At 37.1% G+C, this 25,652-nt stretch overlaps 6 protein-coding genes across 6 annotated transcripts; 5 read left to right on the forward strand and 1 right to left on the reverse strand.

Annotated features, from left to right (window-relative positions):
- Window positions 1-1,625: 1,625 nt before the first annotated feature.
- Window positions 1,626-7,031, forward strand: BRETT_003409 (uncharacterized protein; the record flags this gene model as incomplete). Its single annotated transcript, XM_041281918.1, has 1 exon — window positions 1,626-7,031. One exon carries the CDS (start codon window positions 1,626-1,628, stop codon window positions 7,029-7,031), a length of 5,406 nt encoding a protein of 1,801 aa, XP_041139709.1.
- A 1,951-nt stretch (window positions 7,032-8,982) lies between these two features.
- Window positions 8,983-10,536, forward strand: BRETT_003410 (uncharacterized protein; the record flags this gene model as incomplete). Its single annotated transcript, XM_041281919.1, has 1 exon — window positions 8,983-10,536. One exon carries the CDS (start codon window positions 8,983-8,985, stop codon window positions 10,534-10,536), a length of 1,554 nt encoding a protein of 517 aa, XP_041139710.1.
- Window positions 10,537-10,854: 318 nt separating this feature from the next.
- On the forward strand, window positions 10,855-11,674 carry BRETT_003411 (uncharacterized protein; the record flags this gene model as incomplete). Its single annotated transcript, XM_041281920.1, has 2 exons — window positions 10,855-10,888; window positions 11,025-11,674. The coding sequence occupies 2 exons, from the start codon at window positions 10,855-10,857 to the stop codon at window positions 11,672-11,674; spliced, it is 684 nt and encodes a 227-aa protein (XP_041139711.1).
- Window positions 11,675-11,952: 278 nt separating this feature from the next.
- On the reverse strand, window positions 11,953-14,583 carry BRETT_003412 (uncharacterized protein; the record flags this gene model as incomplete). The annotated part of the gene is made up of 1 exon (XM_041281921.1): window positions 11,953-14,583. The coding sequence occupies one exon, from the start codon at window positions 14,581-14,583 to the stop codon at window positions 11,953-11,955; it is 2,631 nt and encodes an 876-aa protein (XP_041139712.1).
- An 819-nt stretch (window positions 14,584-15,402) lies between these two features.
- BRETT_003413 (uncharacterized protein) lies at window positions 15,403-15,963 on the forward strand (the record flags this gene model as incomplete). Its single annotated transcript, XM_041281922.1, has 1 exon — window positions 15,403-15,963. The coding sequence occupies one exon, from the start codon at window positions 15,403-15,405 to the stop codon at window positions 15,961-15,963; it is 561 nt and encodes a 186-aa protein (XP_041139713.1).
- A 1,587-nt stretch (window positions 15,964-17,550) lies between these two features.
- BRETT_003414 (uncharacterized protein) lies at window positions 17,551-18,912 on the forward strand (the record flags this gene model as incomplete). Its single annotated transcript, XM_041281923.1, has 1 exon — window positions 17,551-18,912. The coding sequence occupies one exon, from the start codon at window positions 17,551-17,553 to the stop codon at window positions 18,910-18,912; it is 1,362 nt and encodes a 453-aa protein (XP_041139714.1).
- Between the last annotated feature and the right edge of the window lie 6,740 nt (window positions 18,913-25,652).

Here is a 25,652-nt window from a genome sequence, read left to right on the forward strand (position 1 = left end):
CAAATAATGGGACCAGGCTGAGCATGAAATATACTAATTGCCTGCAAAACCAGGCTTCTGGAGAGCAGACCAACTTAATCAGTCTTACACATTTCCCAATTTGAGTCTCCCCGGCAAAACCTGGAATATCATCCCCAAGAATTCCTTTATGCAATATGAGATAATTGGTGTCGATCTCTTCTCCAATGACAAAATCAAATGTTTCCCTTAATGGGCCTGGTAGAATTAGATATTGACATATCATATTCGATATAAAACTTGAACCTTGTACTATTGAAGGGTGAATTATTGTAATCATTCCCCCTGTGATAGAATTCAACACGAAATATGTGGTTGAAGCAGTCGCTGCAATAGAAATGGTAATGAAAAGTATGGGAAACAAATGCCTGAGAAAGATGCACCAACAAACTCTATGTAGACCGAAGTAAATAAGTCCCTAGATGCAAAACAAAGAGAAAATCTATTGGTTAATATCTTAACTAATATTTTGACCAGCAAAGCTTATGCTTACCTTTAAAGGATATAATTGGACCCAGACAATCTCCAGATTAAGTATACAAACATTATACAGCAGTGAAATGGCAAGGGTAATAAGTATCATTTTCTTTCTTTAAGTGCTTAATATACCTTATACAATTTGCTCTTTTATGGATGTTTTTTTATACAGAAGAAAGGAATGATAACGAAAGAAAACGGTTTGGAAATAAGAGAAAGAGAGTGAGAGAGAGAGAGAAAAAAAAAGGATTTCCCGATTTGGAATAAAGGGGAAAAGAGGAAGCTAAGAAAATTAATTAATTAGTGATTAACAGTTGATTGCCGAGAAAAACGCCTATTATATACAGTGTGACCTAGTTTATAGAGTACAAGAAAGTTTGAAAATAGGATAATCAACTGGATTATCTAGCACAAAATATGGTTCATGACTTTTCACAGATACAGAACTTAAATGAGCTCTATTGGTATCTAAGTATGGAAAGCGACTTAAAAACACAACTGAAGTGTAGGTAGAAATTTAAAGTTCGAGTTATCGGTATGAATTTAACAGTTGTCACAACTTTACATATATCAAATCACAGATAAATATAATTCTTTAAGCACATTAAAATACTAAGAATAGCCCATTTATCTTTATAGGTCAGTACAATCAACGACAAACATTTCCAAAACTAGATTAGTAATTCAAACAAATATATCAAATGATTAGAATTAAATGCTTGGCTATCTACTAACATGTATGTCCCAATCATTTCTGAAGTTCATGCGTAATGTCTTTGATGGCACAGTCTCGCTTCTCCAAACGTTTCCGAAAGGAATCGTAAGTAACAAGGAATGGAGTAGAAATCAAGAAGTATATATTAGGTTTGTGAATACTCGTAAGTAACACAAAATAAATTGTAAATTCCAACAATTCCAACAAAGAATTGCAATATTCTTCAAATCATGGATTGTGTGGGAGATCAGAGATAAAAAAAAAAAAAAAAAAGAACGGAAGAAAAAAGATTCTATCTCCTCGTTAAAAATAATTGACAGGTCAACATCATCTTGAAATCAAGAGAAGATCATTCAGGCTAGTTAATCATTAATTGCTGCTATTAGAATATTTGGAAAACACTGAAATCATATAGATGGGGGTATCAAGTGATAATTCCGGACAATCGAAAGGGAGCAACTTTCTTCGTTCAATGGCACCTCTGCCCCTTTTTTTAGGCAGGAGCAATGGCAATTCAAACGAAAGGAAACTTTCATCTAAAGAAAAGAAATACAAAGCTAATATAGAAAGGGCACTTGCATCATTTGATTCTGTTGAAGAGTGGGCGGATTATATATCATTTTTAGGGAAATTGCAAAGAGCATTACAGACGAATCCGGACCGTAAAAATAATCACTGGATACCACATGAATTTGATGTTTCTGGACTTTTGGCCCAGTGCATTTCCCCAAATCTACCAGGTGGGGTTCATTTGAAGGCAATTGAAGTTTACACAGACATATTTGACATTTTGGGCCCAACTGAACTAAGTAAACGTACTCAGATATGGATTCCAGGTATTCTTCCTCTCATGGCTTATGCTAGCATTAATGTTAAACCATCAGTTTTGAAAATTTACAAGGAGTACCTAGGGAAAATAGAAGCTGAAAGCCTTCGAATTTCCTTTAAGCCCATATTACTGAGCCTTTTACCCGCATTGGACGATGTTACTTCGGAATTTTTCAGCTCCATTATGAATCTTATCGATATGTTTAGGACCAATCTTAATAATGATACTCATTTCTGGCAGTGCATGTTTCTATGCATCATTACATCTTCTGATAAAAGAGGGGGTGCCATGCAGTATTGCCAAAGGAAGTTGCCAAATTTCACGACTCCGAAAGTGGTCGACAAAACAGGTGAAAAGCACACAGATAAGAATTCTGTCCTTGATCATCTATCACAGGAGATTAAGGACTGTGTTACTCCAGAGGCTGGATTATTGTTCAGAGCATTTGCATCTGGACTTCTGGACACAAATGTATTGGTTCAAAGAGGATTTTTCGATATTTTACTTTCTAAAATGCCGCTAAACTCTCCGGTATTGCAAAATATCGCCAGCGAGAAGGACAGAGAACTCTTAATAATGAGCGTTGCCAATACTGCCTTGAGAAAAGATATGTCTTTGAACCGTCGGTTATGGAATTGGCTTTTAGGCGGTGAAGAATCTGCAATTGGCATGTCACTAACTTCAGGAAGCTCTGAACATCAAGGAAACGATGTGTCAATATCGAGATCGCAGTATTTTCACAAGTTCGGGTACAAATACTTTTTGCACTCTATTATTTCTCTAATTGAGGGTACTTCATCGTCGGAACCGAAGTATCTTCAAGTTATTGAAGCTTGCCAGATTTGTGTAGCCATCATGGATAGATGGGAAATTGGACAGCGGACAATTTATGAGGTATTTGTCCCTATAATACGAGCAGTTGCAAAAGGTGAGAAGTCTCTTGATGCCGATAAATTCGGCCGACTTCTAAGAGCGGCAAGTGCATTTTTTGATGGCATTGACTCAGAGACAATCTGGTATCATCTATATGAGTTGATCAAGAAGGGAGAGATTGATCTAGTTTACTTTACTGTGCAAAACTTTCACATAAACGATGAGGATATGCTTATGAATCACATTCCATACGCGGCATTGGCCATCTTATGCTACATGCCAAACGAATTCGAGTATAAATGGATTCGTTTATACGAAGAATTGCTTTCTCTGTTGAGTTTTAGCGCTATTTCTATGGAACAATCGGGCAAAAGCGAATATTTTGAATATACCAATAAATGCTCTGAACCTGATTTCAAAAAAGGTATAATCAAGAAAATTGACAACTATTACGAGCCATTCAAGGAAAATAAAGGAGAGTCGGCGAACTTAGAAAATGACTTGGGAGGCGAGGACAATCCATCGCAATTTTCTCCATTAGATTTTACTTGCCTTTACTTGTCATTCATAGAAAATAAAGCTTCAATATCTGTAAAAGAGAGGAACTCCGCTGCATTTTACGCATTTTGCGAAGCTTTAAATCAGTTAACACAGAAAATTTCAATTGATGCTCTTGGTTGGAAAGATCAGACACTACTTCAATCGATTGAAAAGATCGATGTCGAAAGTTTTGCTATTGACGATGCACCTACGGCTTTTGGCTGTGCTTTGGTCTTTGAATATGTGACAAAATCTCTCAGTACTATTCATATAATCGAGACTTTGAAAGTTGTTGTTACACTTTTATGGAAGTGCCTAATTCATTTCAGCGGAAAGTATCAAGTTGAAGCGGCAAAGAACTTGTGGAGTCTTCGGGAAAGTGTTAAACCCAAATATATTGAAGCGTGCCTTTCTAAACTATTCCTGGCCAGCGATACCGTTTCGAGAATTAGAACATTTAACATTTTATGGACACAGTCGACACTTTTGAATGGAATGGATTCTATATTAGTTCGACCTCTTCACATAATATTGGACGATTTGAAGAGTGACAGCCATACGGACAATGCTTTTATTGTGAATTGGTTACGCGCATCAATGCTTTCAGGAACGCTCAACCGAATCTTTAAGATTTGCTGCAAGGGACTTTTGACAGACTACAATTTTATTTTGGATGGCGAGTTTGCTAACAATGAGAGTGACGATTTTGGAATATTTAAGTATGACCTCAACACCTTGTACAATCTTCTTACCGCTTCCGAAAAGGGTGTTCTTTTAGCATTCAAGTCAGAACTATGCGTAATAGATACCGATTTAGAGATGAAGACCATCACTGCTAACAACTGGAATATCTCTACTTACAAATCATTGGTCTTAACTGTAATTCAAAGATTCCTTTCCATTAAGCCACCAACAAATCTTGACAACGAGAACTTCCAGCTCTACTGTTCTTGTGTGCAACTATGCTTAAGCTTAATTAAATTGTTGGTTGATGGATCAGAGAAGAATTTTGAAGCCATATTCAACTTACTTGTACATACCTCCGAGACCGAAGTGAAAGAAGATAGAAATCATATTTTGAATGCATATACATTGGAGACAATTGTGGATCTGATGAAGCTTTCGAGCAAAAAGCAGTTAGAAGTGTCGATATTTGAAACTTCTGAGGACTCAAGTAAGGGTAGTCGGTTTTTGGAATTCATTGAAAATGGAATTTCCAAGTCTGTTTCTCCTGATCAAATCCACTCTTGGCTTAATTTAATTCTACAGACGTCAGACTACTTTTCTGAGTTGGTTTTCACCGTTATTTCAGGGCTCACAACTTGCATTATTAACAAAATACAGGAGCAATTCAAAACATTCAGCTCAGAGGAGCAAATCGAAGCTGGAACAGACCGTAATGCATTAATTGACACGGATGATGACATTTGTGAGCTGGTCAACGGGCTCCAGGAGATTCTTCAAAAGTCTCACAGGTATCTCGGGTACTTAACATCAGGCAATTTTGTTTATGGAAATGCGAACAACACGGAAAATAGCAACAAGGATCCAGGATTCTTTGGGTCAATGATACAGGGTGTATTTCAGGTTGAAGAGCCAACATACAAAGACGAGCTTTACAGAAGAAGGGTCCTCTTATTGAAGTCATTAAAGAAGTCGGTTGAGATTGTTTATCATGTGTGGTCCTGGACGGATGAAGATAAAAACTCTGATGAAGAGACACAAACGGCAATATCTTCGATGTCTGTTCGGTCAAACACATATCGTGCATCAAAGTTAAGATTTAGGTGTAAGAAGTTTCTCGTCAGTATGTACTCTGATGAGCCTTTGGAAACATTAGAGACGTTGATTGATTGCAGAAAAGCGAGTGCAGGTGCTACGAACGATGCCGAGCGTTCCATGAAGATCTTCCATATTTTAGATGGAGAAAAGGATCATAAAATTGTGAAATACATAATAAATTCATTGATGTCGAGAGTTAGTATAACAAGTCTTGTTGTCGAGGAAAGAGCTTCACTACTTACAACCTTGTCGGAGAAATCTATTTTACTATTTTTCAAACTTTATATCATGACATTAGGCAATGAGGTGTTAGAAGAGTCTTGGACACCAATTTTTCAGTTGCTTAAAGAGGCCAGTTCTGGGTATGGCGGTTACAAGAAACTCTTTCCGGATATTTTAGAGTTTGCTGCCATAATTTGCAGTAAGAGAATCAACTTATCTTTTGGGGACCAGAAGAAAATCAAGCGGGAAGTGGACGATACGTTTTTGAAAATTCTCAATACGGTTATCAGCAATAAAATGCTGCTTCAGACTTCGCAAAGCAATTCATCTGTAATTAGTCCAAGTGCTTCTCCAAAGTCGGAATTAGGCTTTTCTGTGAAATTTGAATCCGTAAAAGAGCGTTCCAAACATCTTCCATCTTCAAATAACAATGCGAAAGAGGATCTATGCCCAATTTTGGCAAAAGTGGTTCCTATGATTCCTCAAATTATGTCAGATGAGGATAAACTGACGACATGTTTGACAACAATTGTTTCGAATGTCGTAGAGCCTTTGGTAAAACCAAAATCTTCTTTGGAAAAAATACCTCCAACTTTACTGGATCTTTTACAAGCCTTGAGCACAACAAAAGAATCGTTTTCTTTGAAAGCATGGAAGAGTTTATGCGTCGACATTATTACTGGGGATCATTTATTTTCCTGCAACTGCTGGAATCTGGATTCATGGAATGCAATTTTTGCAAAATGGATACAGGACGATCCAGACAAGCTATTGGAACTTATTCGAAAACTATCTGCATATGCAGGCACAAATGCACCTAACATATTCAACTGGAATGACACCGAATCAAATGCAGGAATTATGGACTTGAAAAGAATATGCTACTTGCTCATGGTTTGTCCAAAAGATGCATTCATCATGATGGGACCAAGGCTTCAAAGTCAGATCTCTGGCTTGCTCCGTTCAACAAATGCCGCCTCTTTGAAGCCGTATATTTATATGATGATTCGAGTTATCATCATAACGTTTTCAGAAGTTCATCTTTCCACATTTTGGCCTACGGTGTATACAGAACTTGAGGCAACGTTTCAAAAATTATTAGAAAAGTTACTGGAATTGAAGTTTGATGATGATGTTCTTGAAGTGGAGCACGAAAAGCTGGATTTGTCAGATTTTGACAACAATCTCATCCTTCAAGCATGTAAGTTGCTAGATTGCTTGCTTATTTTGGGACCCGAAGAGTTCCAGCTTGATGAATGGCTATTCATTAATGATAATGCGGATGCAGTTTATGGAAGAGAAGATTTACCATTAATTTCTGTCATTGATAAGATTGCATCTATAAAGAGCTTGAAAGTCATTCATTCTGGAGATACAGTCAAGATTACATCCGATATCATGGACTCAAAACTGAAAAGACCACTACTTCAAGGTGTGAAGAAGATTGATAAGATATTTGAGTTAAGACCATTTTTTGAGCGTCTCAGGGTTTTCAAGTATGAGAACGACTACGCAATGAAGGGTGTAAATACCGAGAGTATATGGAAGGATATGATGGAAGATCTATTCAATTAAGTGTCTATTATGTACTGGGAGTACTTTTCGTTCCCCCCACTTTGAGAAATCTATAAATACTGAGCTCTTCCCACCCAGCTTTTCTAAAAATCACCTGCTCTACTTTGAAATTATCATGATTACTTTGGAAGTTGGCTGCAACTTGTTTTGGCTTGTTTCGTGCACAAAATAGGATATAAGCTTCACCATTCACGCTTAATTTTTGGTCTAATGAATCAAGTACTTTATTTGTAATATCCATTCCTGTAGGTCCTCCGTTTAAAGCGATATCCATCCATTTATATTCCTCATTCTTAGTTGTAGGCATGCTAGGAATGCTTTCAGTCGGCACATAAGGTGGATTAAACACTAGAACATCGATCAAATGATCCTGAATGGCAGATAGAAGATCACATCTCACTGCGTCTAGATTGAAACTAGTGGTATTTGCTTTATTTGTCTGAAGAGCCGAAGCACAGCTGTAAGGATTAATGTCTGTGGCTATAAAATAGCCATTGGGCAAGACATATTCATTCATAAATGTTGAAACTATACCAGAGCCTGTACCTATTTCAACAACTAAAGGCGTTTTATGGCCAAATTCTTTTCGTTTGAAATAATCTCGGAGTTCTTCAAACAGATCTAATAACAGAAAAGAGTCTTCAGCTGGATCATAAACTTTTTCGGGGTCTGTTATTTTAATATCTGGTGTTGGTAGCATGGAACGGAAGAAGCACTTTTGTGAAATAAACCTATGTTGTATGTTCTTGACTATCTTTTTCAATTCGTATTATGGAAAGGTGCTAGAAAAAGAAGGAAACCAATACACTCATCAAAAGAGATACAAATAGTCTGCCATAATAATTTTCGGGCGCGGCTTGATCTTGAGATTTATTTTCCTTTTCTCATCTCTGTTTTCCCCTGCTTTATCTTTACTTTATCCCATGCAGTGGGAATATTCAAATAACTAATATTACACCGATAACATTACATCTTAACATCATGGTTGAGGTGAAAATCAGAGTACGCACTATTTATTATCTAAAAAGATTGAATCAAACATCAAATACTAACAGTCACCCATATTTTATCACAGAGTTTGACAGGAAGAATTGTAAGCATCCCACAAAATATCCAACCATTCTTTGGAGATATAATCATGGAGAAAAATACTAACATCTGCGATACTTTATAAGATTCCTGTTGATATTGAATTGACCGACAAGGTAAGTTTAATTGAGTTTATGAAAGTTGTATATCATGTTTCAGTACTAACAAAAGCATACTACATCAAACCAGGTGATAAACTTAAAGGAAATCATTGAAGTCAAGGAAGGAATACCGACTTATCAACAGAAGTTTCTATTCTCAGGAAGACAATTGTAAGTATGAAGTATGAAGTTAAAGTTGAGATGATTACTATCAGTTTACTAACATGATTTCACTTAGAGATGATAACAAAACACTCGCGGAATGTGGCGTTGTTGCAGGCTCAGATCTACATTTGGTTCTATCTTTAAGAGGTGGTGGATTCGCATGAATGTTGAATTCAAAGTTAACTCTTCAGGAACACATATATAATGATGGTGGCAGATAATTCTGGCCTGATTTGACTTTCAAGGAACTATAACTAATGCTAATACTAATATACTTCAAGAGGTATAAAATTATCGCATCTTTAGTAATAGTTTGTAAGCTACTGTGTATATAACCATCTACTGTAGAATAGCACTACTTCAATTGACGTTGCAAAAAAAACATTTGTACACATCCTTACACCTAAATCCTTTATCCTGCTAAATCGGTCCCATCTGCAAAATTTTAATTTTTTCCCCTATTTTTCGTTACGCTCATATGTAACACAAGTTCGAAGAAGTTTGGAAATATGTAAACACGACAACTTCTAGATCACTAGATTCCTTAATTTTGCTCCTTATATTATAGCTCAAACTAGCTCACAGGAAATAATAACATGTTTGGTGCAAATAAGGGCTTTGGAGGAGCAAACAATAACTCTTCCTTTAGCTTTGGCAGCTCTAATAACAATAACTCAAGCAACAATACAGGTGGGGGGTTTTCCTTTGGAAATAATAGTTCGAACAGCAACAACACAAATGGATCCGGGTTTAAGCTTGGTGGAAATTCAACTGGAGGTGGATTCAACTTTGGGGCGAACAAACCGGCAAGTACGACAACCAACACAGGTACTGGAGGCTTTAATTTTGGTGCTAATGCAAATAAAACTGCTACTGGAACGGGAAATTCAGGTTTTTCGTTTGGATCAAACAATACTAATAACACAAGTAAGCCGGCTACAGGTGGGGGATTTTCGTTTGGATCGAGCAACACTAATAACCTAAATAAGCCTGCAGCAAGTGGCGGATTTTCATTTGGAAACAAACCCACAGGAACATCCCTGTTTGGAAATAACAATAACAGTAACATGAACAACAACACAAGCATAGGCAGTAATGGCTTGAAGCCAAGTACGGGTACAGGATTTAGCTTTGGAAACAACAATAACACGATGAATAAACTGAATACGGGCGGTGGATTTTCGTTTGGAAATAACGCCAACGGTAATCAGAACACAAGCACAAGCACAGGTGGATTGTTCGGCCAAAATAAGCCCGCTTTTTCACTTAATTCAACATTTACGAACGGCCGGCAACAGCAGCCATTTCAATCACAGCCATTTCAAAGTTCAGGAGGGCAGCAGGGTCAACAAAGAAATGGATATACGCCCACAATAGCCGAACAATTGGAAAAGATCAAAAATTCCTGGGATGCAAGCTCACAGCAATGTTTGATGAAGACACATTTCTACAACAAAGTTCCCGCCGAATTCAATGGATATCAACGTCCACTCGATGAGTCTCCAGAGGAATGGGAAAATGCCATGAAGGAGAGACCAAAAGGATACAACTCCATTCCTGTTAAGGTGAAAGGATTCCAGGATCTTTTGAAAAGGTCCAACCTTCAGATAGAATACGTTAAGCAGTCTAGAGTGATACTGAATGGAATCAACGACAACCTCGTGAAGCTTAGTGACAAGCATGATTTAGACTCCGCTGGAATTCTTTTGAAATGCAAGAATAGGCAGAAGCAGCTTGATCTCAAGCTTCTAAGAATTGCAATTAATCTCTCCATACTAAAATACAAGGGCTATCCTCTCACAAACGACGAAGAAAAGCTTGTTTTGAAACTCAGAAAGCTGTTGGATAAGATCGATGACCCCGTAGGATTGAATAGAGCAAATGAACTATGGGCTCGATTGAGTAACTTGAAAAGGCGCTTGCACAACATTGATCAGAATACCGAGCAGAGCATCGAACCTCGCCTCATGAGCAATTTACAAACTCAGAATAGTCAAGCATTCACTGATATTGCCACGAGAAAGAATGTTAGTGCTATATCAAAATTGGCGAAGGTTCTTTCCAAAGAGCAACAGGGATTGCAGTATCTTTACGAATTGATAGAGGGGGACAAAGAGGCTTTGGCTAAGCATGCGAAGAGCCTGGAATAAACTGTACATTGTATCATTAATTAAATAGACTTACTTTCTCTTTTCAGGTTTATAGAGGTGGACATGAATGATCTGCATGCGACGAAAAAGTGTAGCGTAAAAAAAAAAAAAAAAAAGGTGGAGAAAATAGGTCCATCTGAGATCGTGTACAGATGTTTGTTGGAATGTTGGGGTTGGTCAAATACGAGCCGGGTCAAATACGTGGCCATAACTAGTGCAGTTGAACTTCTGAAGGCAAGAAAAACCACCAAATAATTCAGTAAGGATCAAAATAAAGGGACGAAGTCTAGATTGTCATATTAACTAGGTACAAAAGCAATGGAATCAACGTTGATATACAGACTCTCTGATGGTAAGCATACAGTTATAGAGATTGGAGCAATATTGCATGATATTGCATTTTATTTAAAAAGAGAAGTTCCAGCAATGAAATTTACACTAAAAATGAAATGAAGACTAACATTGACCCCAAATACGATATTTTCAAGGGTTGCCACTATCGGGATCAAGTGATGATAGTAACACATCGGAGATGATTACATTGAAAAGGCAGTGCAAGCAAATTGTTAACACTTTAAGCATTGAGAGAGGACAGGCAGAGGCAGAGGCTAATGGAAATGTTGAGGATGTTGCATCCAGCATAGAAAACAAGGGATCAGGTCATACGATCCACTATCTTATTGCAAGTGGTGTGCTTTATATATGTATCACACCAGAGAAATTTCCAAAGAAGTTGGCATACTCATATTTATCTGAGATCAGTACGGAATTTGGACATGTTTATGGGGCAGACTTAACGCGGACGGGCTTGAAGCCTTACCAATTTATGCAGTTTGACTCATTTCTAAGTAAGACCAAGAAGATTTACAGCGATTCAAGGGTTCAGTCAAACTTGGATAAGATGAATTCGGATCTTTCTGACGTTAAGTTGATCATGAACAAAAACATCGAGAGCATGCTCTATAGAGGCGACTCTTTGGACAAGCTCCAAGATTTATCTCAGAACTTGAAGTTGCAAAGTAAGAAGTACAGGAAGTATGCACAGAGGATCAATTTCAAGCTTCTTATAAAGCAGTATATGCCTGTTGTTATAGTGGCTTTACTCGTTCTCCTCATACTTTACAGATTTCTCTTCTAGATCCAAGATTAATAGTTAAAGATATGCTTTCCTGATAATGCTCCTGTCATCTGCTGAAAGATTCTATTCAAATCTTATAATATGTAAAATTATAGCAAGTGTTTAATCGACGTTTATTGTAGCCCTAACTTAAACATAAGCCAACATGCTACGAATAGTCCTTCTAACTTCGTAGAAAAGTTTGCCAGAGCCGCCGTCTATCATTAAATTTCCATCGTTGATCTTTCTTACAGCAAGCTGATCATCAACCACCAATGTACCTTCGCCTCTAAATTCTACTATGTGATTGGTGGCACCAAGTCTCTTCTGAGCTCGTTTAATTTGATATCACCGATACTGATCTTATTATCAGAAGATCTGATGCTTTTATTGGAAGGAACGAGCTTGAAGAGATCCTTGTTACCATTTTCGGTATCGATTATCTTCCTCACCTCTCCATTAACATGAGCAATCGAGTAACCACCAGTAATGACTTGCCATGCAAGCTCTGTATCTAAACTTTCATCTATACGAAGCATATATGATGATATGACATTACCCAAGTCAACTTTTCTATTGAGTCTCTCACGTATGTAATCAATTCCCAAAACCCCACTTGCCGACTGACTATGTATACTATTCAAGCTCTTCTGCTTGTCTGCATTTTCCTTTCCAAACATGCCGAACCTGCTGTGTTGCTGTTTCAGAATTGCTTTCATAATTTCCAAAGAGCCGCCCAAGTACTTCGAGTACGTGACATTTGGCATTACAACAACTTTTCTTGGCTTCAATCCATTGGCATTAAATTTCCAAGACCGCAGATCCGTCGAGCCTGACAAATCAATGAATGTCAAGCCACATCTCACATCAACCTTTATGCTGTGCATTGTCCGAGAAGCCGGATCTTTCTTGGAATCCGAGTTGTAGACCGTAATTACTTCCGGCTTTTGATTCTCAAACGTGTTCAGTGGATCTATCTTTCTCCTTTTATTCCATGCCTCGGTTTTATCAGATCCTGCAGCTCCTCCAAACCAGCCATCTTTCTCATTGGACATCTCATCAAAGCCTCGCTTCATGGTAAACTTCTCCTCATCTCTTTTAAAATCATCGTGATCTATCTCAATTCCGTAATCATCAACATTGACTCTGTCCACAATGAATGGAAACATACTATTCTTGTTGGATTTCACATTCCTGACATCAAAATCCATAGGGAGCTTCAATAGCTCGCTCACCTTGATCTGTTTATTTTCATCCCTCCGCTGAAGTTTTGATATCAATGAAGATATCGTTGCTTGGCCATCTCCATCCTTTTCTCCAGTTGTAGCCCCGTTCTTTGACTTGCCATTTTTGCCATTTAAGTCCTTCTTTGAATTATCAATATTGCTTTCATCAGAACTTTCTTCCTCCTGCTCACTTTCCGAGGATTCTTCTTTCTCATCCTCCTCAGAATCACTACTGTTTTCTTCATCTTCCCCATTTCCAATATTATCATTAAGCAAATGGCTGTTTTTTTGCTCCTCCAATTCTTCCTTCTGCCTTTTTTCTCTTCTTTGGTCCACTTGTGATAAATACGCCTTTAATTCCTGGCCCCTTAGAGATGTCTCCTTTGTCATGCTTAATGTTAGTTGTTTCTGGAAGATAATTAACGATCCATCCTTCAAGTTACTGTCTTCCCGCACTGTTTCTTCCCATGTGTTGTAAATATCATACAAAACGGTTCCATCTGGTGGCCTCTCTGTTAGAAAGAGAGCTGTGTTCTGCTTTGAGCACAATTCAACAAACACGGATCTGGCCAAAGACCCTTCATCGAAACCCAAACTCTCGACAAAGACAACTTTTGGCCCTGTGTGCTTTGATAAATCTTCTACAGTGCAAAGCTCAATTCTGGTAGAGTCAAATGGTGTCTGGTTTTCATTATCCCAACCCTTTGTAACATCTGGAGACATCCACTCAAGCATACTGGCTGATGACTTAAGTGATTGAATGCCTGTATAAGCCACCAAGTAAAATGGAACTTCTCGAGGCACCATCTGATCCAAATACGGTAATATCTCAAAGAAACGCCCAGATAGGGAGGTTGGAAGAAGAATTGACGTACCGTTATACAAAGTTAATTCAACAAGCTGCAAAAAACTATCCATTCTTTTTCTGTGTGAAACAGAAGATCCAAGATCCGAACCACTGAGAAACGTAGTTGGTCTTGCAAGTGATGATTGGCCCAATAGCTTGCATGGACGCAAAAAAAGATCCTTTGAATGATTCCAGACTGGTGCATAAACAACTTTTTCAGCCTGTTTGTTTAATAGCCAAACCGATCCTCCCAAAGTATGACCTGAATTATAGGCGGTAATTGTGATTCCAGCGAGTTTCCCCTGTAAACTAATTGAATGTGCATAATTGAGCATGTTTATACTGTTGAAACATGATTCAATGTCTTCAATCTCCATGATAGATCCTTCAATTGGTCCTATTAGTCCAACCGACCTGTACAATTCAATTGTAGATAGTCTACCAAGTTTTGCAATTGGAAAGGTGGCATATGTCTTAATTTTCTTTAAAATCGGATATTTGTGCAAAAGATAGGCATATGCTCCAAGATATTTGACGGTTGTCTGTGAAAGTAGTATAAGATCTATCTTAGGTATTATCGGTGCTAAATACGACAAATCCGTTTTCCCATCCCATCCAGGATCTGCTAATATATTCATAGTTTTGTCAAATGTTATAAGCCTGGCTTGAACCTTCGAAGTATTACTAAGGGGATCATTATTATCCTCATCATCATCATCGGACAAATCTATATGTGATTCTTCATCGCTACTCATATCCATTGGATCATAACTATCGTTTTCAGGTGAAGAAATCTCATCTTTCTCATCTTTCTTTTCACCCTCTTTGGGGGGCGACAATGTAATCACTTCAAACATAGCAATACTGCTGCTGCACACTATGAGAAGCCAATGTGTAAACGGAAGGTACCTTCGGAGTATCTCTGGAAGATTAAATTTATATTTTTTTTGATTTTCGTCCAAATAAAATCCATGAAATTAAAATGGTGTAGAGATGCAGAACAATTATAACAACCCACAAAGCAGTATAACATATTTGTTAGAATTGAATGATCACATTAGGTTCAACTTGAGAAGTTTGCACTATCAAACGAGCAATACAAATTTTCTAAGCTATTTATTTTTTTTGTTTGCCTTTTGAAGTAGCCAAAAATGATTGTCGTTTGGACATCTGCATCAACTAATCCTTTTTCTCTCGTAAAAATTGCACTGCCTAAATTATCAAAGCTTTAACTTAATAAGTTATTTTTTTTTTTTTTTTAGTCCCGTACTTTCTTGCTAAGGAATTGCACTAATAGGCAAAGTCTATATATCTTGTGCTTGAGACGACCATTTTTTACTTCGCGCAACATTTGGAGCCGTTTTCATCTCTTTTTTAGTTCATTTTGGCACTGCTCGAATGTGGAGTAACATAACATCAATATTTGTTTATTTGAAGTTAACTTAGTTTCATTTCAGCACATTATAATAAATAGCCCCTCTTATCATATTGTTTCATTTGATCCCATTGGATTATATGCATCTTGACTAGATTGGAGTGAGAAGAAAAGCTAGAGATCTTATTCTGTTAGCATTGCAAAGTAATCTAATACTTCACTCTCTTGCAAACAACTTGACAAGCATAAGGGACGAAAAATTGATAAACAGATAACCACACTTAAGGTAATTACTTGAGCCATGTCTACATCTAATACATATGACACAATATCCACATCTGTGGCAACCGACAAGAGGAGAGGTACTCAATATGTTCTTGAAAATGGAAAGTTGCCAGAGGAAATACCACATGTAAAGGAGATTGGTGCCACAACTGGTCCTTTGTTGAGTGCCTCTTACTACATTGGTGATAGGTGCCATGCATTTAATGATGATTTCATGCTTTGCCAGAAGGAAAATGGTGCAAATGGTCCTGTCAAATGTCTCAAAGAAGGACGGAGAGTTACAAGATGTGCAGCAAGTGTGATTCGTGATTTGAATGCAAGCTGCAAGAAGGAGTTTGAGCTGCATTACAAGTGCCTCAATTATTCCAACATGGAGTTCAAGAACTGCAGAAAGGCCGAAAACCTTCTAAATGATTGTGTGTTTAATAACCTAAAACTTATCAAGAGGATACCAGATGATGGTGGAAAGGAAGTTTTCAAACCGGGTCACCAAATATACAAACCTGTGCATCCGCATTATCCTAGTGAAAGGGCCTATGATTTAAAGCAAAAGGAGAAGCAAACACAAACGCAATAACTATAGAGGGGATAAGTCCTTTTGAAGATTCTGGGGTCGACCCACTGTTTATTTATTCAATACTTCATATTTATTTATTCAGAATAACTTACTGTACACAAATTGTAGTTGTAATGATAATTATGTCCTTTGCAATGCTTACACTAACATAGGCATACCGAGAATACTTGGGTCAATTTTAGGTTGCAGTCTGACATTTCAGTATTTTGTCATTGTGACACCTTGTGAAGAATACTGCTATTTATATGCTTTTTGAGGTCCACCCTTACCTTCTTTTATAACAATTATGGATCCTGAAAACTGTCATTCAGTGTTTTATTTTTAACTACTGCTCCATTCGAAACTAAATTCATTCTATTTCCAAAAGCTTAACAATGAGTTAGGTTACAGCTTCTGAAGTACTTTCTGCCTTTATCCAAAAGGTCATTCCAGAGTTTTCAATTGTGGTCAAAATCTGGCTTTGAGACTTCATTGAAAGTGACTCTGAAATCATATATCGCTCGACACATACCGCACAGTAATTCCTAAGCTAGTTCTACAAATAACGATGTGTTTGAGTGTGGCAATTTGTTCCTTTCTTTAACTCCGAACAAAGCAAATCATTATACTTTTAAGCTTTCAAATTCATTTTCTAACTCTTGTTAGAGCACTTATTCAATCTGCTTCCTGCTTTCAAGTTGTCAATGTCAATATCATCAAATATCATGTTCATAAATGTCACAATTTCTTCCTTGTTTATTTTAAAAGGCGGCAAGTTTCTTAGCGTACACTTGATTACGATCTTGCTATATGTATTGTCAACCACATCCTGTTTCTTGCATTGTTACTCTTTACCTTCTATACCACCTTTCTTCAAACTGTTTGCTAATACTTTTTCTTAGTCTAAAACTGATTTGTTTACTGGTTTCTTGGTAATGATCTATTTATAATAGTGAATTCCTCCTTAGTATTCCTGCTATAAATTTAGAAGATAATGGTTGCCTTATCTCATAGAAAGGTCATAGAAAGGCTTTCGCAGAAGACAGAAATGCTTATGTCGAATATAAATTTTGATGAAAACTTGATTTGTCATTTGATTAACGAGAATAAAATTGCAAGTAAGTAACAAAACAAATCTGAGTTACAAGCAAACTAGGATTCACCTGTGCTACTTTAGTGTCGGATTTCGCGGATTTTTAGAAATTCTAACAAGAGCATAATTTCTGAGAATTGATGCGACACAGAGAATCCCACTTGTGAAAAGGGATATCTGAGTTTTGCTAAAACTATTCTACGTAACAAATACTTCCTTTTTCTTGAAAGAGTTTAAGGAAGACAAGCTAATATATATTTTTTTAATTTGAATTGATCTTAATTTAATATTGATTGTATCACAAGTTGACAGTATTGTCCATATTGATATCATTATTGATTATTATTCGTGTCACTGAGTTTTGTAACTTCACACACCAGGAACCGGTATCTAGCTAGTCGACATACCATCCTTACACAAATTAATTAGCTTCATTCTAAATTTGGGTACCATTCACTAAAGAAAATTAATTTTCTTTAAAGCCTACGTGGCACTTGAGTTATTAAGTTGAAAGAATGCCTCTCACCAGAAGACAGGCTGAGGCAGAAGGAAGAAAAGATGAAGTAGAGAGAGAATATGAAGAGGCCATTGGTCATGGAAAGTTTTTAACAAAGGATAAGGAAGAAGACAATGACAACATTTTAGGAAAGCACGACTTATCTTCTCCTGAAGAGGAAGAGTTGAGAAAGAAGTCGAGAAGTGGAAAAGGAACTGAAATTCAAGACGAATCAGAAAACAGTTCTACGCTTACGAAAATATTGGAAGAATTAAGAGAATGGAAGGCTTATACAATTGAGAGCTCTAAAAAACATGAGGAAGAAATGAAGAAGTTGGGATTTGACGTAAACCGCACTATTTCCGAAGTTCACGCTACAAGAGAGAAGTTAGCCGAGGATGAACAGACGATTCAGGAAATGGCAAAAAGGCAAGATCAAAAGATGGAAGATATCACATCTAAAAACAAATTTTTATGCGAACACCTTGAACAATTTGAAGTAGATGTTAGAGCAGTTTTGGTGAAGCATGATAAGTATTGTGAGGAATTTGCCAAACACATAAATGATCATGAGACAGATAACAAACGGGTCATCGACGGAATGAACGAGAGTCTGAAGAAGCACGATATTTCTTTTGAGAATATTACCAAAGATTTAAATGATCACGAGACAGATAACAAAAGGATCATTAAGGAAATGAAGGAGGACTTAATTGTTCAGCAGGCAAGCATTGAGAATGAAAATGCGAGAAAGTTGAAGGAGATTGAAGAACGACTGAACCAACAATTAGACGGACGAGTAAGAAAGTTGGAAACCTTGATAAAGGATAATCCGAAGGAGATCAATGAGCGACTGAACCAACAATTAGACGGACGAGTAAGAAAGTTTGAAGACTTGATAAAGGATAATTCGAAGGAGATAACTAAATTGATTGCTACAGAAACTTCGAGAGAAAACAACTACAAATTGCTTAATGATGACATCAAAAAACTGAATACCGATATGAATCTTTTAAAAATTGAAAAATCTCAAAATTTTGAATTACAAAATAGCTTAAAAACCAAAATGGAAGAACAAGGTGAAAAGATAATAGTTCTACAACAACAAAATCAATATTTGATGGAGGATCACCGTAATGTATCTCGGAAAACAGATAAATTTGCTACAGATATCGCCGTCTTGAGAACGAAATACGAATTGAACATATCCGGTGCAGAAGCGTCAAATGTACGAATACCTAAGTACGAAAACCTTCAAGAGAAACAGAAGCAGAAGTTTGCCAAGACGCAAAATGAAGGATTGTACACCCCTGCAATCAAATACCAACATCCTTATCAGAAGGAAGGAGACCTGAACACTCCAACTCAGGAAGTGAGGTAACTATGAATACACCTTCAAGTACATCGGATGAGAAGAAAAGGAATGACAACACGTTTGCTTTAATTGCTGAGAGATTGAATCATGTGGACCCCTCAACAGACGAAGAGATGATTTGGAAGGATATGCGTAACTTACTTTCCACCGTCACTGAGCATAAACCTGCATATTGGGATAAGGTACGAAGTGAAATGGAGACGAAATTGACATCAATTGATATTTTAAAACCACTATTCGAGTATAAGAGGGACGGAACCAAATATCAAGCAGCTACCAAAGGAATTTCAAAAATCACATACACTGATTTTGCGCAATACAGTGCTGATTTAATTCAGAAACTAACAAGAATTGGTGTATCTCTTAGAACTGATAAGATCAGATACTCAGACTGGGGCATAATCTTAAGAGAAAATTTTCTTGATGAACGACTGCAACAGGAAATAAACAGGACTTTGAAGCACCATCGCAGTGCCGACAATCCTTGGTCAATACTAGTTATTTTATTATTCAGAAATTCTAAGGTCAGAATTGCTCCAGACCACAGACAAGAAATTGCTTTGAAGACCGAACCAACCCCTGGAGAATGGTTGGGAACATATCTATGCAGACTCACATTAGATTCCGAAAAATATTGCGACCAACCTAATTGGGCATACACGAACAGGATTATATCGATTTTAACGGAAAACTGTTGTTGGACAGAGATGCAAAACTTACGCGATGCAACAACCTACGACGATTACTTGCGGACCTTTAGGAAAATACCAACTCGACTACCTGTAAGGGCGAAAGAAATTGAATCAACAAAAGCATTTGAAATACAGAGTAGCGACAAGGAGCAAGACACGGCTTACAACATGATGCACCGTTATCCTTCAAATAAGTGGAAAAGCGACCACCGTTCTCGGTCCGACTCAGAAAGAAAAGGAAACAAATTTGAGAGAAAATGGTTTTGCGGCAGATGTAGATGTGAACGCTGTCTAAAATATCGAAGGCATTATTTGGAGTCGGCATCAAATACAGAAAAGGCTAAAGCACGCATAAATCGGTTTCACAGATTTCACTGTGCAAAATGTAAATGCCACCACTGCAAACGAGCATTCAAAGACAAATCAAGGTTACTGAGATTGGAAGATACTATTTATGAGAATTGTTCTGAAGATGAAATGGATGATAGTGATAATACAACATCAGAAGAAACAGACACAGCTGCAGAAGAGAAAGAAGAACACGATCTTGAGTCAGACGACGAACAGGACAAAGAAGGTGATACCTACCACCACGGAATGTTTCGTATGACCACCTCAAAAGAAGAAGGACAAAATAACAATAGTGGAAAACAATTCACGGTAATCACATTGTTAGACTCAGGAGCGAACAGCAATTTTGTTTATCAAGCAGTTATCGAAGAAATGAAAAGGAGTCCTGATACAATTCTCACACAGAAGAATATGCAAAATACCATTCTTTATCGACTTTTATCGATTGAACAGACAGACAAACGCCACACAGTCGAAACTGCAGATGAACCTGTTTTGGTCAACAGTAGAGCGATGATTAATGTTGAAATTCATTCGAATGAGAGTTCTTTTAATTTTTCAGCATGGTTTTTAATTCTGCCTAGGATGAAGAATATGATAATCTTGGGAAAACCATCACTTTTCAAATTGAACTACGAGTTACAGCCACCAAACAAAGAATGCTTCACTATTGAAGGACACAAATATTACTTTGAGTTCACTGATGCACAAGGTGCATATAAACTGATGGAATTACCAAATAATTCATTGTTACAACAGCTTAAAGGAACATATCCTGCAGTCTTTACTCCAAAGATTCCCACATCCAATACATCAAACTTTACCTACAAGGTTATCTTGAGGAATTATCCTTACAACAAAGTGAAGCCATATCCAACAAATGCATTACAGACCGAGGCGATTAGGATTTTTGTTGAAGAAGCAGTAACAAACCATATAATGGAGGAACAAGCAGATGATAATGAATTGATCGCACTCGCTCCAGTTTTTCCAGTAGTGCAGAAGGACAAAACACGTGTTGTCACCGATTTTCGTCGCATAAACGAGCATTTGGTTTATCAAAATTTCCCGATACTGCCAGTCCAATCTTTACTCCAGTCATTAGCAACATTTCGTTACTTTACGACAATTGACTTAAAGATGGCATACTACCATGTTCATTTGGATCCAACTGGAGATCAAATTGGAGTTTGCACCACATTTGGAAACTATCGTTTCACCAGACTACCATTTGGACTCGCAAGTTCACCTGCTGTTTTCACTCGCTTTATCAAGAAGATATTGAGACATCTACAAGAAAGAGGAAACGTATATGTGGATAATTATATCGATGACATAATCATTGCTACCCATACTCTTGACGAGCAACACAGAGTCGTTAAGCAAGTTTTCCAATTATTGGATAAGTTTCAGCTTAGAATATCACAGAAGAAGCTTAAACTTATTCAGGAAAAGGTGAATTTTCTTGGTTATGTTATTTCAGATGGAAAGTACTACCCCGATCCAACAAAGGTTGAAGCTCTTGATCATTGGTCTACACCACATACGATCAAACAATGGGAATCATTTTTGGGTTTCATTAATTACTTGAGAAATTTTATTCCAAACTGTTCTCTTCTTTTGAAACCAATGTATGATCATATGATCAAGATGAAGAAGGCGAGGAAGGCTATACCACCCCCTAGTGAAATAATCACATCTTTTGAAACTGTGAAAAGTTTGCTAAAGCGTTGTACAGGATTACGGATTTTCAATCCCAAAATGCCATTGATCATATTTTGTGACGCCTCTCAATTAGGTGTAGGTGCAGTGCTAATGCAACAAGAAGGTGAAAATGGATCATATGTCCCTATTGCTTTTACTAGCAGATCTTTCTCACCAACCCAGCAGCGCTATTCCACATTGGAAAGAGAATTACTTGCAATAATTACAACATTAACGCAAAACAGAATTTTCTTAACGCATGATGTAACCTTATTCACTGACCATCAAGCTTTACTTAGTTTGAACAACCAAGATTGCAAGCTTAGTTTTCGAGTTTTAAAATTTGCGGAGATTATTAGTTCTTACAACATCAAATTGAGGCATGTGAAGGGCCAAAGGAATATTAGCGATTTTATCAGCCGTCATAGCATTGACAAACAACCAGAGCTTAATGAAAACGAGCTCCTTGAGATGGCTGCTGTTCCTGTTAATATTGGATCTCCATCTTTCTTAAGAATTCTTAACGTTGAGGATCTTGAATCACTTGACCCTGAGCTTAAAGGGCTTTTTGCATTACATGATGAGGACGAACCCGAGGGAAACTCCATAAGCGGCACAGACGAAGAACAGTCCTTTACCGACGACGAAGATAACAGGCGCCCTATAAGAAGAGTTGAGAATATATCATTGAATGATCTTGAATTAATCAAGAGGAAATTGAAGAAGGAGAAAATACACAATTTCCCGAGTTGTCTTAAGGAAATCACTCAAGATTTTGTGTTAAGAAATGGTAATTTATGCTACATGCCCGACGATCATACATTATTGAAGGTTGTCTCAGTTGAAGAGATTGCTGCAGTATGTCAGACTGAACACGAGAAGTTCCATGGATCTCCTAGACTTCTAATGCATATCGTAACACAAGGAAAAGGCTGGTTTAATCCCCATGCAAAGTTGATAGCAATGGATACCGTACGAAACTGTACAAAGTGTGACCTATTCAAACGATTTCAAGATCTTGAAGGGAACATCGATTCGGTGAAAATTGTCGAACCATTTTCAGTATGGCACTTAGACTTCATTGGTCCAATACAGTCTGCGGAGAGCGGAAGCTGCAAACATGTATTACATGCGGTTGAATACACAACTGGCCTATGTTTAGGTTTGCCAGTCAATGCAGTATCAGCAAGACCTGTGCTACAACTCATATTCACTATATATTCTATTTTCCCACCGCCAAAGGAAATTGTTTCAGATAATGCTACCGTTTTTAATGGTATTATAGTTGAAACGATAAAGAAGGCTTTCGGTTTCGATTGGAAACATACTAGTGCATATCATCCAAGAGCAAACGCAAAGGTAGAGAAGGTGAATCATCTTATCAAGGAAATATTAAAACGGATAACGCCCGAAAACCAACATTGGGAACGTTCTATTTATGAAGCCATTCATATCTATAACAACCAGGCCAGTATTTATGGATACACACCGACCCAGTTAGCGTTTGGAACACAAGGTTTATACAAACCTCCTATGCAAGAAAATTTCGAATTTTCAAAATTCTGGAATCAGGAATCCGAACCATTTTTGACTGTTGATAATATTGATAGTATGGGACTACAACAATATCGATTACATCAAATGAAGGAAAATAGAATGGTGACTAACCAGAAACGGAATCATATTCGAGACATGATTAAATTGTTGAATGATCCAAAGGAAAATCACAATTCATATGCCGTTGGCGAATTTGTGATGCTCAGAAAACGTATCAGACATAGGAAATCTGACCCTGCTATTGAAGGTCCTTTTATTGTTAAGGAAGCATATACAAAGGATAGCTATTTATTGAACAAACTTAATGGAACCACATTGGGAACATACAACGTGAAGATGATTTATCCAGCTTTCCAATACTATGGTTCACCATTGAGATGTATTCACTCATACACTCTTTCAGGATCGGAAAGAATCAATAAATTCCACAAGGATTTTTGGCAACAACAGTATTTGAATCTTTATGGAACAAATCACCACTGAAAGCTTGAACGCTTCGCTTTTTCCGGAGAGAGGTATGGTCTTTAGTGTCGGATTTCGCGGATTTTTAGAAATTCTAACAAGAGCATAATTTCTGAGAATTGATGCGACACAGAGAATCCCACTTGTGAAAAGGGATATCTGAGTTTTGCTAAAACTATTCTACGTAACAAATACTTCCTTTTTCTTGAAAGAGTTTAAGGAAGACAAGCTAATATATATTTTTTAATTTGAATTGATCTTAATTTAATATTGATTGTATCACAAGTTGACAGTATTGTCCATATTGATATCATTATTGATTATTATTCGTGTCACTGAGTTTTGTAACTTCACACACCAGGAACCGGTATCTAGCTAGTCGACATACCATCCTTACACAAATTAATTAGCTTCATTCTAAATTTGGGTACCATTCACTAAACTACCCAAGAAATACCAACCGAGAAAAATAGTTAGCACAATTAGCACACATCCTTGCCCTAGTAAATGTTTTGGCGGCGCGGCGATCGACCAAATCTAACACAAAACGCATAAACGGCTGACGTACGGCGTTTCATAATATGTTAATTTTCAACGCAAAGAGGGGCGGAAAAAAGTTTATAAATTTTGGTATTGTTCGAGTTATATGAAGGGAGCCACGTGGGGGACTATAATAATCCCAAAAAGGAAGTTGGTATAAAGATTTAATTTACATGGCGATTGGACGATATAATAAGATTTTTTGGGAAAGAAAAGAAAAAAAAATTTCAGATACTCCCAAAGCAGGGAGGAGTATGAAGTATGACGAATTAGATTTAGAAGTTGCAGATAAGTTGGCTGACAGAAAGGATGTCAACTAGTTTAAAACGGATTGCGATGTTGATGATAACGTTGAAGGGAAACTAAACTAATAAAAAATAAAAAAATAAAGGAAAAAGCGTTGAGATTTCTGGTATCCTGGAGCTGAAATAATAATAATTCGAGGATGAATGGGAATTATAATAATGTAATTGGGTTAATAATAGATACACAGAAAGTAGTAAATTTGACGGTACGAAGTCGGGAGAAAGACACTAAGTAAGCAGCAAGTGGTTGGGAGTTTCAAGATTATTATTAGGAAATAATAAGATAAGAATCGATGTTCAAAATACATGACATGTTAGATGGACGAAGTGTTCGGGAAATTTTTGAAAAAAATGAAAAAAAAAAAGCAAAAAGCACGGCAAGACAATTAAAGCCACCGAAAAAGGTAAGAGTTCACATGAGGATAAAATAATGATCACAAAGCAACGCTATAGGCTGGAGGTTAAAATAATGTGAGTATCAGGCATGTGTGAATGCTTATTAACTCCGACTGGAGAAATAGAGAGAAGCAGTTGCTGTATTCAGATGGTTTTACTGTGTGTATAGTAAACATTGAAATACCACGCAGGAGAGTTAGTTAAAAATGTTGGCAAATCATTGGTCTACTGACAGGATTCGTTATTAAAGATTTATGGGTAGTTAGGAAGATGAAATAGTCGAAACAAAAAGCGTTTTATTATCTCTTAATGCAAATAAAGTAAAACGGTAGCGGTAAAGAGAAAATGGAAGATACAAATGTAACCTTAATAGTTGCCGAATATGCGAGAAGTGATTGTCTCGGTAAGATGTGAGTCAAGAGACTGACATAGAAGCCAGCGGTAAAGCGGAAGAAATGAAATGAAGAGAGAAAAAAAAGGTAGTGCTTTGAATGCAGACTGGCAGTAACTAAATAGAATAATAGATACCGAAGATAATCAGATAATAGGGGGAAAAAATACAGAGGAAGATAATAAAAATATGGAAAGAAATAATAGGGAGCCAAGGTGAACAAACCCGATGCCTGGTTTATCATGAATGAAAAATCTGGCTCGGGCAGATATTTTATGCAGTCTCGTTCAGTATTTCCGTTTTGGATATTATGCTCACTAATGCTAGGGTTGTGTAATTTATTCACAT

Source organism: Brettanomyces bruxellensis, chromosome 9 (assembly GCF_011074885.1).
Source record: "Brettanomyces bruxellensis chromosome 9, complete sequence".
NCBI lineage: Eukaryota > Fungi > Ascomycota > Pichiomycetes > Pichiales > Pichiaceae > Brettanomyces > Brettanomyces bruxellensis.